General features: G+C 39.5%; 2 protein-coding genes across 2 annotated transcripts in view; both read left to right on the top strand.

Moving 5' to 3' along the window:
- The first annotated feature begins 1,046 nt into the window (after positions 1-1,046).
- Positions 1,047-7,890, top strand: crdhl (cone RDH-like). The gene is made up of 7 exons (XM_084727323.1): positions 1,047-1,234; positions 3,082-3,216; positions 3,805-3,996; positions 4,081-4,242; positions 4,333-4,452; positions 5,500-5,704; positions 6,672-7,890. Exons 1-7 carry the CDS (start codon positions 1,084-1,086, stop codon positions 6,775-6,777), a joined length of 1,071 nt encoding a protein of 356 aa, XP_084583449.1. The 5' UTR covers positions 1,047-1,083; the 3' UTR covers positions 6,778-7,890.
- A 1,960-nt stretch (positions 7,891-9,850) lies between these two features.
- Positions 9,851-15,012, top strand: part of LOC146321980 (pleckstrin homology domain-containing family O member 1-like) — a 13,202-nt gene continuing 8,040 nt past the window's right edge. Inside the window, exons 1-2 of the mRNA XM_084727319.1 lie at positions 9,851-10,156; positions 11,752-11,898. Of these exons, the coding sequence (XP_084583445.1) occupies positions 10,130-10,156; positions 11,752-11,898 (174 nt within the window). The 5' untranslated portion in view covers positions 9,851-10,129. The remainder of the gene's footprint in view (positions 10,157-11,751; positions 11,899-15,012) is intronic.

Genomic DNA, 15,012 nt, shown 5'->3' with positions numbered 1-15,012 from the left:
CTTGTCTGAAGAGGCTATGTAACGTTAAGCTAAGCAGCTAAAACTACTGTAATTTGGCATTTTTTTCTCCTCAGACTTATAAGTCTTTAATGTTGCTGTAATCTGTATGAACATGACAGAAATCTGTGTTCCTGTAAGAAAAACACCACTGAACCAGAGACAGCAGGACAGCTAACGCTAACGTTAGCCTGCATTAGCTTGATCACATTCAGTGTGTTTTACCTCCAGGCTTAAATAAATGTGTCCAAGATATGTGAAGATGTTTACTGACGATTACATTATAAATGATTTCCAATACAGTTACTAATCAGCTGTTCAAAAATATAGTCAGTTATCTAATCCAGATAGAAGTCACAATATTAAAGTAATGTAACTTGATTACTTTATGATACTTTTGGATTACCTCAGAAAGTGCAAGCAATGTTGAGAAGGTCTCTGCACACCTGAAATGTCTGACAGGTGCGTCGGAAGAAAAAGTTCAATTTGAAAAAAAGTTAGCAGACTCCCGCACACTGTCTCGCTTTCTAGTGATTTATTGAATATCCGACGTTTCGGTCCAAACGACCTTCATCAGGTATACTGGCAGACCTCAGAACAAAGTATGGTGATATTGTTTTAGCCTAATGTTTGTTGTCGGTTTATTAATTGTGAGTCCAGCTATTCCTGCAAGGAAGTGACTGAATGGTAACATTAGCCGTTAGTTGTTGTTTCACCTGATGTCCCTTCAGATTTTCTCTATTATTGTGTTTTCAGTTCGTGATTAATCAGGAACCAGTTAAATTAAAATAACTGATTAGATTCTCTACGCTTCTCTATGAGTGTGATGTCAGAGGAAAATGGCCGCCGTGTGAATATAGTGAATTGTCACTAATCTCAGAGTGTTTTTCATGGTAAAGCTGACATGTTGGACATGTTCAATCCTTCCTGTCCATGTTCTCTTTACCTGATCTGAGAGCAGTTCTGTGTGCTGGATAATCTGCTCTAATCTGAGTTAATCTGCCCACCACCCTGTGTTCTCTGTCCCCTCCCCCCGTTCTCTGTCCCGTTTCAGTCTCTCTGCTCAGTCTGTTCTGACCTGCAGGAATGAAGGCTGCAGGTCCGGGAGGATTCCTGGTGCTGCCGTGGCCCGGCGGTGGCGGTGGCGGCAGCTCGGACCCAGAGACAGAGCTGGGGGAGGAGGGCCGGGGCGGTCTGCTGCTGAGGTGTGGAGCTCTGCTGGGAGTCACGCTTTTCTGTAAGACTTTACTTCATCATCACTAAAGCTCCAACACTGAGTTTATAAAATGGTCTATAAATGGTCTCAGTTTAATTGTGACGCCTCTGTATGAGCTACATCGTGTCTGTTTCGATATGTTTGTTGTCCTTAAATCACATGAAACCAGCCTGTGTTTACACACAAAGTTACAGGCAGTCCTACAATCAGACAATTAAAATGAAGCAGGAGCAGATTTTTATTTACAACATTTTATTTTTGTGGTTATATTTTGTAGTTATTATGGTGGAAGCACTACTGCATCTGTCCACAGGGGGCTCCAAAATCAACACGACATCAAACTTACTAAACGTACACAAACGTACTATAGCAGCTTTAACAGTCAGCAAAGGTTTTACTGTGTCATGCAGCAATAAACAAGTTGTCGGTGCAATGAAATTATTAGTTCACTCTGTGTCAGTTATTCTATTTACACATTTAAAAGTGTATAGAAATGAAGTTTAATAGATAAAAAAGAAGAAAGGATGAGAATAAAATGATAAACAGCTGTGCTTAAATCTGTGCAAAAAGATGAACGAGGTTCATCTTTTCATCTTCATCTTTTGTTTAATCTTTTTACATTTTTTTTGTCTTGTTACATCTTATGTGTTTTCATCTTATTATGTATTTTATGTTGTTTTATTTATATCATAAAATTACTAATTAAAACCAAACCGAAAATGACAGAAACATTTATTTGATGTTTTTAGTTTCACTCATGTCCCATCTGCTAACATGGAGGGGGCGGGGCTTATGAGCTATACTGCAGCCAGCCACCAGGGGGCCATCCAGATGTTCTGGACTCCCTGTTGGGGAGCTGACATGTTGTCCAATTTTATATATGTATATGTGTCCACTTTATTAGGTACAGCTGTGATATTTAAGCCAACAGCTCTGTTATAATTCAACCTTCACAGAGATAAAAAATATAATAATAATAAAGTTCCTCTCACTGCACTGAGCACAGAGCTAAAAACAGAACCCTCTTAGCTGCAGGCTAACAGAGCTGGAGTGGGCTTGTAGACCCGCCGAGGCCTTGCTGGCCCTGTTGCAGGGCGGGATAGTCCAGGACTAACAACCTGCAGTGTTTAAAAAAGAAAAGCTCTACAGTGATGTTCAGACTTTGTTCACACTGTCAGAAGTTTGATGCAGCTATGAGTGAGATGTATGATCCATCTGATCAAAGATCAGTTCTAATCAGAGTTAATCAGAGTTAATCAGAGTTCTGTTCCATAATTAAAAACTAATCTCCTTTTAGTAAATCCAACTTTACTGATGTGAACTGAAACCGAGTAAAACACACATTCTTTGTGTTTTATCAGCAGAGGTTGTAAGTGGGAAACATAATGTATTCATGTCTCAAATAAAAAAAAAATCTAACTTTTTGATTTTATAGCTACTTAAATAATCTTATATTTAATGCAACAAAAAACATTTAACATTTCCTACATGTGTTATTTTAGAATATTGGTTTTTATGTGTCTGAAGTCTTCAGCTGCAAAACAGCAATTTAATAAAAAACATTTAATCAGCAGGAGGTTCGCCCTTTACAAGGTTTAACAGACAAGAGGTTAATTTTTAATATAATTTACAGCAGAACTGAAAAGTAAAATCAAAAACCCTCAAAATTCTCTCAAACAAGTGATAAATACATGAATAAATAAATGAATTAATAAAAATATATCCACATGTTCATCACATTTTCACATATACTGATCTAAGTCTAACTCTGTGTGTGTGTGTGTGTGTGTGTGTGTGTGTGTGTGTGTGTGTGTGTGTGTCTGTGTGTGTGTGTGTGTGTGTCTGTGTGTGTGTGTGTGTGTGTGCAGGTGTGGCAGTATTGAGGAAGTGGATTGCAGGTGGAGTGTGTCACTGTTCTGTCCGTCTGGACGGGAAGACGGTTCTGATCACTGGAGCGAACACCGGCATCGGCAAAGAAACGAGCAGAGACCTGGCACGCAGAGGTCACACTGTGTGTGTGTGTGTGTGTGTGTGTGTGCGCGCGCGTGAGAGAGGGAGAGAGAGAGAGAGAGAGAGAGAGAGAGAGAGAGAGAGAGAGAGAGAGAGAGAGCCTACATTTGTTTCTCATTGACAACATAACATCTCACCATCACGTCCACCAAACTTCACTCAAAATTGTGCTGATTATGGACCACATGCTGCATTTTTAACACACACACACACACACACACACACACACACACACACACACACACACACACACACACACACACAGACTCAGACAGTATGATGTCATCAGAGGTCAGGTGTCAAACTAACACTCAGTAAATCTCAGAGATGCTGTAACCATCTGAGCCGATTACAAGGATTAAAACTTCCTGTGTGTCGAATCAAACACACCCTGTCACCACACAGATGTACAAATCAAACGTACCCTGTCACCACCAGAGCCCAGGAATAAGTCAGGCGGTGAAAAGGTGTGTTAGATTTGTAGTTCTTGGTGGCCCCCTTCAGGGGCCCAGTTGGTGACAAAGTGCGTTTGATTAGTAATTGTGGGTGGTGACATGGTGTGTTTGATTCACTGACCACAGGGGCCCGGGTGGTGATGGCGTGCAGGGACCTGACCCGGGCGGAACAGGCGGCGGAGGAGATCCGGCGTTCGACAGGAAATGGTAACGTGGTGATCAGACACCTGGACCTGTCCTCCATTTACTCTGTCAGACAGTTCGCCAAAGACTTCCTGGACAGTGAAGACAGACTGGACATCCTCATCAACAACGCAGGTGAGATCACCTGTTTGTCTGTGTGTCTGTCCCCCTGTCTGTCTGTCTGCTTACCTGTCTCTCTGTCCACCTGTCTGTCTCCAGGCGTGATGATGTGTCCAAAATGGCTGACAGAGGACGGGTTTGAGACTCAGCTGGCTGTCAATCATCTGGGTCACTTCCTGCTAACCAATATGCTGCTACCAAAACTGAAGAGCTCCGCCCCCAGCCGAGTGGTCACCGTGTCGTCCATCGCCCACCGGGGCGGTATGTCCACTGACCTGTGACCTCTGGTCTCTTTGTTGTTGTTTTGATTCAGTGTTTAGGTTATTTTGTTATGTTCCTGTGGTTCTTCAGGTTGGATCGACTTTGATGACTTGTTCTTCAGCAGAAGGCCGTACAGTTCTTTGGAGAGCTACAGACAGAGCAAACTGGCCAACGTCCTGTTCTCCAGAGAACTCGCTCGACGACTCAAAGGTTCCCATAAACACCAGTTTAATAAAATAAAACAACATTTACATAATTATGTAAACACATACATGTTTACACACGAAATAACTCTGTTGGTCATATTTTTTGTTTGAGTTTAGTTACTAAGTTACTTCTGATAGCTAATATGAGCTAAATACAAGCTAACCAGCCAACTGATGCACATTAATCATGAGCTAACTAGCATTCTGCTAACAGTGGCTAACTTCAGGTGTGATGTGTCTTTTACATGACCTCCAGCAACATCATTGATCTTAAAGTGCTTCTGCTCTCCATTAACAAAATAAAACAAAGTAGCAGCCATGAACTGTGTGCAAAAAAAATGTCATGAATTGACCCTCCCTAAGTCCCACCCCATTTCAGTATTTGCTCCAAGAGCAGTTGAGCAATATTAGCTAATCTACACATGTTGTTAACTAGCTTGTTACATATTATAGCTAATGTTAGAAAAATGCTGGATAAGTAGCTGCATGATCTACAGCAATCATTAGCTGGCTAATTGCATCTGATAGCTAATGGTAGCAGAAGACTAGTTTACTAGCTAGCTAATCCAGATTAATAATTAGCATTATCTTAGCGTTTTGCTAATACATATGTATTTTACAGTGGACCATCTTGTGGTTTTCTTTTCAACACAGACCTGAGCACAGGGCAGATTTTGCAGTTCTGCTGGTACAAAGTTTGCTCAACTGTTATTGGAGCACAGAAAAAAGGGGTGGGGCTTAGGAAGGGTAAACTGTCTTTGAATTATGAGTAACTGCAAAACAAGATCAAAGATTAGACATTAAAATAGAAATGAATATTAACATAATTAATCATGTAATATGGTAGATTTCATCACCGTCATGACATTTTTAAATCGAGATATCACAATATTCTATATATTGTTTTACATTCCGACTAAACTCCACAACATTCAGAGGTGCCACAAACAATGAATGACACTCAGAGCTGGAACATGATTGGCTGTTAAGATGAATTACCTGTAACCAGACAGCAGTACACCTGTGGTTCTGACCTCAGTGTCTCCTTCAGGCTCTGGCGTGTCGTCGTTCTGTCTCCACCCGGGCGTGATCCGGACAGAGTTGGGTCGTCATGTTCAGAGCTGGGTCCCCGGGCTGGGGGCGCTGCTGAGCCTCCCGTCACTGCTGCTCATGAAGACGCCTCATCAGGGCAGTCAGACCACCGTGTACTGCGCCGTGACGCCGGGGCTGGAGGAGCGGTCCGGATGCTACTTCAGGTAGGAGGCGGGGCTGGAGTATGGGAGTGGGGTCAAGGATGTTTGTGGATGTGTAGGATGTGTTCAACGTCTTTATAATCTTCTATAATCTATAAATTTACATTCAAACTTTACTGAGAAGACAATGACAGAGAAAATCTGGAGGGACATCAGGACATATTTCAAGATAAAGCTACAAGATTTAACATCACCTTAGCTACTGTGAGACAACGGCTATTGTTAGCATTTATCACTTGCTACGTTCCTACATTACTATTCGATAATGTTATATGATACGATACCAAATTAATTCAATTAATTCAGAAACATCTCCACACATCTTGGACATCTTTATTTAAGCCTGGAAGTAAAACACACCGGATGTAATCAAGCTAATGTAGGCTAACATTAGCATTAGCTTTCCTGCTGTCTCTGATTCATTCAGTAACGTTCTGTGACGTTATGCTCACTAGAACGCAGATTTCTGTGTTGTGTTCATACAGATTACAATTAAGTGTTACTAACACTTGAGCAGTGAGTGTTTTATGTGTCAGTAATGATATCAGTAACGTTAGCTAGGAAGTGGATAAATGCTAGTGTTAGCTGTTGTCTCACAGAAGCTAATGTGTTGTCAAATCTGTAGTCAGATTTTCACAACTCTTAGAAATAAGGGTTCCAAAAGGGTTCTTTAAGGAGAACTGAGGTTATATCCAGAGCCATTTTTTGAAGATGGTGTCTGTCAAAGGTTCTTTTTAAGACTAAGTGTTCCATTAAGAACCCTTTTCATCCAAAGAACCCATTCTGGATGAAAGAGTTCTTCAGAGATAGTTAAAATTCTTGAAGACCTCTTTCATCAAGGGTCCTTTGTACCATAATATAAAAACGTTCTCAGTAGAACCACCTGAGTAGGTTCTAGATGTGTGATGTGTGTAGATGTGTTTACAGTCTATGATCAGTGTTCATTTCAGTCTCTGTGTGTTGCGTTCAGTGACTGTGCGGAGAAGGAAGCTGCTCCAGAGGGGCAGGATGACGAGGTGGCGAGGAAGCTGTGGGAGGAGAGCGCCCGATTGGTCGGATTAAAGGACACGTGCTGACCTCTGTCCTCAGACCTGACGTATCCACAGACCTTAGCGTCCCCATCAGGTCACACAAGGAGCGTCAGTGACTGACAGCTGACAGGAGCCAATCAGAGGTGTCCCTGAGTTCAGGGTGGAACAAACAACAGTAATGTAATGATTAATAATCAGTAATACCAACTGAGTACATCAAAAAATGAAGTTTTATTACTGTCTCTTTGTAAGTTATAATTATTATTATGAGATTAAACATTAGAGTTGAAAGAATTGTTTCAGATTTTTTTTCCCATAAAAACATGGAAATAAAACGTTCCTGAACAGCTGAGAATGTAAATGAATGAATTTCATGAAAATTCAAACTGATGTTGTGAAAAATGGCGCCATCTGTTGTCAGAGGACGTGATTATTATTAAATTGAGACAAACATGTTGTCTGATTGGACGGTGTTTTACTGTTGACCTTTGACCTGTGGTTTTTTTAAAGGTTAAAGTTTAAATAAAGGTTGGACTGAGCAGCATTCAAACATCTACACATTCCATTAATGTTCTCTGTAAGTTCTCCTCAGGTTCCCACTATGTTTCCAAAGAAAGAAACAGAAAACATAAATGGAAAAAACAGGAAAACAGATGAAGACGTAATGGACCCTTCATAAGCCCCGCCCCTTTCCACACTGTTGAAAACAAAACCACATTTGGAAAATGGTTGTTGTGATTATTTTTGCTGACAAATAAAACAGTTAAAATCCTGATGATATTTGAGATATTTGAGGTTTCTACCTTTTTCAGCTAGCAAATGTCTTACTAACATTAGCTATAGGATGAAACTAGCTAGCTAACAAATGAAGTAAGTCATCTAGCTAGTTAGCTAAGATTTTACTAACATTAGCTAGCAGATGTAATTAACCAGCTAACAATATATGCAAATTAACTAATCTTACTCAAGTGTTATTGGAGCACAGAAATAAAGGGGGCAGAGTTTATGGAGGGTCAAGTCATGTCAATGTTTTGTTCATGTTTAGATCATGTGACTGCTACTTTAAATTTAAAGAAAAAATGACTTTCATACAAATAAAAATGCTACATGTCAGATTTGTTAATTAATAAAATACATTTGTTCAAGTTGTTATTTTAATATTGTGAGAAATATTGTGGTGTCTCAGCACTGAGTTTTTTTTACGTCCCATAATATATAATGAAAATAAAGTGTAAAACACAGTGAATAAGTTGGATTTAAGTTGTCAGTTGTATTGATCACAGAAAGGTGACTGATATGTGATCAGCTGCTGCTCAGCTGAAACAGTTTTAACTGTTTACTGTTGACATGTTGAAAATGTTCCAAATGTTTCAGTGGTGTTCCTGCAGGAACTGACCTGAGATCAGTTGTGTTTGTGCTGACAGACCAGCAGGTGGCAGCAGAGTCACAGGTGACGTCACACAGGTGAGACTCAGGAGGAGAACCTCTCTTTATGACCAGAGACTCTCTGGTCACAGTGCATTCAGATAAAGTCAGAAAATAAAACTGGGCAGTAGAAAGAAACTATAAACTCATTCATTTTCTGTAACCGCTTATTCCGTAAGGGTCGCAGGGGGTGGAGTCTATCCCAGCTGACATTGGGTGAGAGGCGGGGTTCACCCTGGACAAGTCACCAGTTCATCACAGGGCTGACACACAGAGACAGACAACCACTCACACTCACATTCACACCTACGGGCAATTTAGAGTCACCAATCAACCTAGCATGCATGTCTTTGGACTGTGGGAGGAAGCCGGAGAACCCAGAGAGAACCCACGCAGACATGAGGAGAACATGCAAACTCCACACAGAAAGGTCCTGATCCAACCAGCTGGGGGATTCTTGCTGTGAGGCAGCAGTGATAACCACTTCACCACCGTGACACCAAAACTATAAACTATTTAAAAAATTAAAATGAAAACTGTCAAATGGTCTGAGTCATGTTGACTGTGTTTTACAGTGTAGCTCAGTGTGTCCTGATAAAGAATCAGCTGCTGCTGTGTGTGCGTGTGTGTGTGTGTGTGTGTGTGTGTGTGTGTGTGTGTGCATGTGTGTGCATGTGTGTGTGTGCGCATGCGTGTGTGTCTGGATGTTGGCAGATGTTTCCAGGCTGATCTGATCTGGAGTCAGTTTCACTCTGAGCTCAGATCATCAAACTGGGTCAGTGTGAGAGACAGAGCTGATCTGCAGATTATCTACTGACACGCTTCATAAAGACACAACACAAACACAACAGCAACAACTACAACTTCTACTACAATAACAACAACAACAACAGCAACAGCAACAGCAGAGTCCTGCAGATCGATTGTTAAATTAATCACAAACTATTTTGATAATCAACGTTTTTCAGGAAAAAAAAGTCAAAATTCTGTGATTTCAGCTTCTTAAATTGGAATATTGTTTCTTTATTTCTCAACTAAACTGATGAACAATTTTCACCATTCTCTGACATTTTATAGACCAAATAACTGATGGGAAAATGGTTGATAGATTTGATAGAAACAATCGTTCCAGGAAAGACTTAAAAAATAAGTAAAGATGTGGAGCGCACAGACAGACGACTTGTTTTTATGGATTTTTTTTTAAGTGGATTCAACTGAATCTCAATAGAAAATGATTTACAAATTGTTGCATTCTGTTTTATTCTCCTTATTTTCTTATGTTCATTTTCTTTCTATATGTTCTTGTACGATGAATTTTTTCAACTTACTGTTATTTTTCATACTTATTTCTATTTTCTTATCATTTCTATTCACTTATTTTTATTCCTGAATAGGAACAACCAACCTCCCCCCAAGAATCAATAAAGTATTTTATTATTTTAATCACCATTATTATTATTATTATTATTATTATTATTATTATTATTAATAGTAGTAGTAGTATGATAACTTATTTATTTATGATTTGTTTGTTTGTTATTTCAAGTATTTAAATATTTGAATATTATTTTTATTTCTGCGTGTTAAGTCTCGTCTGGGTCGGTGTGTCCTACAGGGGGCGCTGTTGGGCTGCCGAGGAGCCGCTGAGCCAGCAGGGAGTCCGGAGGAGGAGGAGGAGGAGGAGGAGGAGTAATCAGACACCGACTCCTGGTCTTGGCTCCCGGCCGGTCAGAGCGCAGCGGAACCCGGCGGCAGCAGCACGGAGCAGCGGGGAGACGAGCAGAGACATACCGGGGATCAGCAGCTGAGAAGCGGCGGAGCTGAGGCGGAGGCTCCGGAGCTCCCGGCCCGACTTTAACACAGTTTTGACCCGCTTTGAGCGCCCTCTGTCCCGGCTCGGTCCGCGGAGGAATAACGGAGTTTATCCCCGGAGTTACGGTGAAGAGGGAGGAGCAGCCTGACAACCGGCAGCATGAAGAAGAACAGCTCCGGGAAACGGGTGAGTGTCACCGGGACACACTGCGGACACGGTCCGGTAGAAACGTTACACCGAGAGCTCGAGGAACAAAAGCCCCAGGATTAGTTTAAAGCCTTTACTTTGAAGGAAACGAGAGCCGCGAGCTGGATGAACACTCCACTTCCGCTTTTCACAATAAGAGCGTCACTAATGGTGATTTGGTGAAGAAAAAAAAAGATTTGAAAAACAAGGTCAGAAACATGATCAAAGTAAAATATTTTCAAGTTAAGTCAAAATTTACAGGCAGTTTATTGGACACCTAAACAAAACAAGTGAGTGTCCCACAAAAGGTGACCATAATGTTTATATTCTAATTATGTATTTGTAGAAATAACTTTTTTTTATACCACATGATATCCTAATATGGCAGCTACAGACCAACCAATCAAAAGATTATTTTATTCCACAGTTACAACCTGATTAATCAATTATCAAATGATTGGTCAGAAAAATGAAACTGTCACAATCTCAATTGAAAAAAACAGGTGGAGCAAACAGACGTACATCAAACCTGCTTCACGTTTGAATCTATTTTTCAACTAATGATCAATCTGCCAATAATCTTTTCCACTAATCAGTTAGTTCTTTGATCAGCAAACACACACCAGGTTCACATCGGCTCGATCTGGTTTCACACCAGTTTTATTGCTGATGATGATTCTGAAGAGTCCTGCTGTGTGTGTGTGTGTGTGTCTGTGTGTGTGTGTGTGTGTGAGTGTGTGTGAGCAGAATAAAAGGCTGCAGCTCTTCATTCACTCTCAGACGTTTCAGTCTTTTGTCATTCAGATTCAGTCACATTCCTGCAGCCTCGTCGTCTCCAAACACAACAGATCAACTACACACACACACACACACACACACACACACACACACACACACACACACAGAACTCATACTGCTGATGCTCAGACAAGGGAAGTAACTAAGTACAAATACTTAGTTACTGTACTTCAGTGGAGTTTTCATGTATCTGTACTTGAGTATTTACTGAATGTAACTTGTTACTGTAGTTTTTGTTCTGTTGATACCATCAGATGTTCGTGTCATATTTTTAAAACATGGTATTGAAAAAGTATTGATACTTTGATACTTTTGGCAAAGTTTTATATAAACTATCACAATATTAATTTTGTTCTGATCAATCAGACCTGCTGCAAGTTATGAAATAAACTAAAACTAATGATTATTCTCATTATCAATGAATCGATTAGTTGTTTTATTAATTAAATGTCAGAAAATCAAAGATGACGTCCTCAAATATGTCACAGATATTCAGTTTACTGTCAGAGACGAGTGAAGACGCCAGAAAATATTCACATATCAGAAACTGAAATCAGAGAATTTGGACTCAAAATGGTTAAATCAATTATAATTCGGTGATTAATTCAATAGTTTGACAATTAATCAATGAATCGACGAGTCGTTGCTGTTTGTTGTGAAGTTTATTCCTGGAGAGACGTTTAAGGAATTTAGTGAAGAGTAAAAACTAAAATCTGTCCGATCACAGGCTGAGTTCGTTACAGTGACGAGACTGTTGTAAATGAAGGCTCACCTGTTCACCTGTGTGGTGTGTTCAGGGCCCGCAGGACTCGGCACCGCAGCACATTCAGCCCGATAAGGTCGGTTGGATCAGGAAGTTCTGCGGGAAAGGAATCTTCAGAGAGATCTGGAAGAACCGCTTCGTGGTTCTGAGGGGAGATCAGCTGTTCATCTGCGAGAAAGAGGTGAGTCAGAGGGGGGCGGGGCCAACAGGTGAGTCACACCTGCCACTCTGTCAACTCATTGATTATAGACCGATTACCGATCAACAGCACAGACGTCGTTAACTGATGGAACAGATTTAAAGGGACAGTGAAGCACGCAGTGATGTTCTGCAGTAATTAAAGGTTCTATCAGGATGTTCTGTTGTAGATAAAGATTGTATTGGGATGTTCTGGATGTTCTGTGATAGATAAAGGTTCTGTGAAGATGTTCTATAGTAGATAAAGTTTCTATGAGGACGTTCTGTGATAGATAAAGGTTCTGTGGAGACGTTCTATAGTAGATAAAGTTTCTATGAGGACGTTCTGTGATAGATAAATGTTCTGTGGAGACGTTCTATTGTAGATAAAATTTCTATGAGGACGTTCTGTGATAGATAAAGGTTCTGTGAAGACGTTCTATAGTAGATAAAGTTTCTATGAAGAAGTTCTGTGATAAATAAATGTTCTGAGGATGCTTTGTGATGATAAAGGTTCTGTGAAGATGTTCTGTGATAGATAAAGGTTCTGTGAGGATGCTCTGTAGTAGATAAAGGTTCTATGAGGACGTTCTGTGCTGTGTTTGCTGCTGTAGTGAAACCGGAGCTCTCTGTGTGTCTGCAGTTCAAACTGAAACTCGACTCCGGCAGAACGATGCTGTAGAAAGTCGAGGAGAAACTTTCTGTTTCCAGTCAGAACCAAAACGACAACAGAACACTGAGGAACACAAGTTCTACACAGAATTTCTTCAGAAATGACACAATTCGATTAATGAATCCTGTCACAATCTTGTCCGTTACAAAATAGATCCAAACGTTCAGATGATATTTTTCAAATCTTTCCTGTAAAGATGAATTCTCTTGAATCTATTGATCATATTTTTCCATTAATCAATTAGTTGTTTGGTCCATAAAATGTCAGAGAATTATATAAATTGTTGGTGATTCATTTAAGTTTTATTTAATTTGATTTTTTTTTTTTTTTTTTTTTTTTGTTGTTCAGCTTCTTACTCTTTTTCTTTCTTTTATGGATTTAAATTTTAAAAATGACATTTTAAATATTTATTTTAGTTTTATTCATGAGTTTATGTGAGAGGAACCACGTATCATAAATATAAACGTCAGCGATTAAGATCTGATGCGTCACACAGAGCTACATGTTAGCTTAAAGCTAATTTCTATCTTTACTTCTTTCTATCTCTACTATCTTCTATCTTTTCTTTTATTTCGCCTTTTTTTCCAGTTACCTGCCAGGGGACTACAGACGTTAATTAGCATTCTTGCTAACTCTGGCATATTTATATCATTTGTTCTACACTGATGTTCATTAATTGGTTCCAATTTTAAATCAACAGATAAATAAACAAATAAATAAATAAACAGTTTGTGGAATTAAAACTAATTATTACTAATGATTCTTTATTCTGCTTAACATTTTTTTCTACTATCGTGGAACAAAAAAAAAATCAAGGATTGTTTTGATATCAGTGTGATATTGATTTGATATTGGTGTGATATTGATTTGATATTGTGGATTTAATGGAAAAAGCCAACAGTCACCCTGAGTTGAGGTTCTTTTTGTTCTCAGAACAGAAGTCAGTGAGATCCTTTAAAGTTCTGTGTGTTTTGTGAGTCACGTTCAGATGAAATCGTTTATTTCAGTCAGCTGGCTGTTTTAGTCACTGTGCTGCGTTCAGGTTCCTCTTTTTAAAACAGAGATGTGAGCATCGACTCAGCTGCAGGGAAACAGAGTTCAGAGCTTTTTATGGAAGTTTGTCAGTCTGTCGTCTCACCAATCATATGTCAGCTGTCACATGACGCACTGAAGCTTCATGAAAACTGTCTCACAACCAAATTAGGACGTCTGTGTGTGTGTGTGTGTTTGTGTGTGTGTGTGTGTGTGTGTGTGACTTCTTCTGTGGTGGATGTTTGATTCGTGTAAGGCTCCTCCTGTCAGCAGCTCCACTTCCTGTTGCACCAGGAATAGAAACTGTGTGTGACACCAGAGAAACCACACACACACACACACACACACACACACACACACACACACACACACACACACACGCACACGCACTCTGACCACATCTGTTTTAGACTGAACAGAAATGAAACTTCCTCGGAGAGTTGATACTTCTTCTTCTTCACTTGTAGTTTTGTTTCTTTTACATCTGATTATTGATTATTTTCTTCATTATTTCATGACTATTTAATTTTATTGAAAAGGAAAGAGTCCAAGGTGACGTCGTCTTTATAATCCAAAAGTTTTTTGGGAGATAAAAACAGAAAACATTCACAGTTAAGAAGCAGATTCAGTTGATTAAATGAAGTGATTGATTTCTGATTATTGATGAATAATAAATGTGGATGAATATATTTTTGCTCTGTTGTGATTATCCACAAAGTCACAGAAAAGTTTCAGGTTCATTTTAGTCACAATCAAAACAGTAAATTTGACTTTAGATAGTGAAACTAAAGAGAATCAATCAGTTTGTGTTTCAGTAGAAACACGTCAGAAACCACAGCTGCAGCAACTAATCAATTATTAATCAATTGTTGAATTAATTTCCGGTTATTGTGATAATCAGTTAATGGTTAAGTCTTTTCCCCCTCTGATTTCAGCTTCTTAAATGTGAATATTTTCTGTTTTATTTCCTCCTCTCTGACAGTAAACTGAAGATCTTTGAGACATTTGAGGATGTCATCTTGGACATTTTTCACTGTTCTCAGACATTTTAGGACCAAATAACTAATCGATCAAGAAAATTATTGACAGATTAACTGCTGATTAAAGAAATCGTTACAGAAAAGATAAGAATACGCATCAACATGTAACAGCTGTGTTGGTAGTTTGTGAAAGTGTACACAATTTACACCTGAAACGTTCAAAATAAAACATCAGTTAACTAAACCCTTCAAAATAAAGCATCTCTGTCAACTGAAACCTTCAAAATAAGATGTCTCTATCCATCAAACCTCAACAGTCTCATGGTCAGAAACTCAGTAGGCTGTGAAAGTTATGTCAGGAATATTGACAAGTGGAGCAGCCAATCAGAGTGCAGCACTCTAAAACAGGAAGAGATTCTACAGTCAGTCAGTC

Source organism: Lutjanus erythropterus, chromosome 9 (genome assembly GCF_056507025.1).
Source record: "Lutjanus erythropterus isolate fLutEry1 chromosome 9, fLutEry1.hap2, whole genome shotgun sequence".
NCBI lineage: Eukaryota > Metazoa > Chordata > Actinopteri > Lutjaniformes > Lutjanidae > Lutjanus > Lutjanus erythropterus.
The sequence above is the reverse complement of the archived record's forward strand: the minus strand, read 5'-3'. Positions and strand labels throughout refer to the sequence as shown.

Excerpts from the sequence above, each read along its gene's own strand:
- crdhl (XM_084727323.1), top strand. The coding sequence starts at position 1,084 with ATGAAGGCTGCAGGTCCGGGAGGATTCCTGGTGCTGCCGTGGCCCGGC. Across the intron at positions 1,235-3,081 it reads GCTGGGAGTCACGCTTTTCT|GTGTGGCAGTATTGAGGAAG; the intron begins GTAAGACTTTAC and ends GTGTGTGTGCAG. Across the intron at positions 4,243-4,332 it reads GTCCATCGCCCACCGGGGCG|GTTGGATCGACTTTGATGAC; the intron begins GTATGTCCACTG and ends GTGGTTCTTCAG.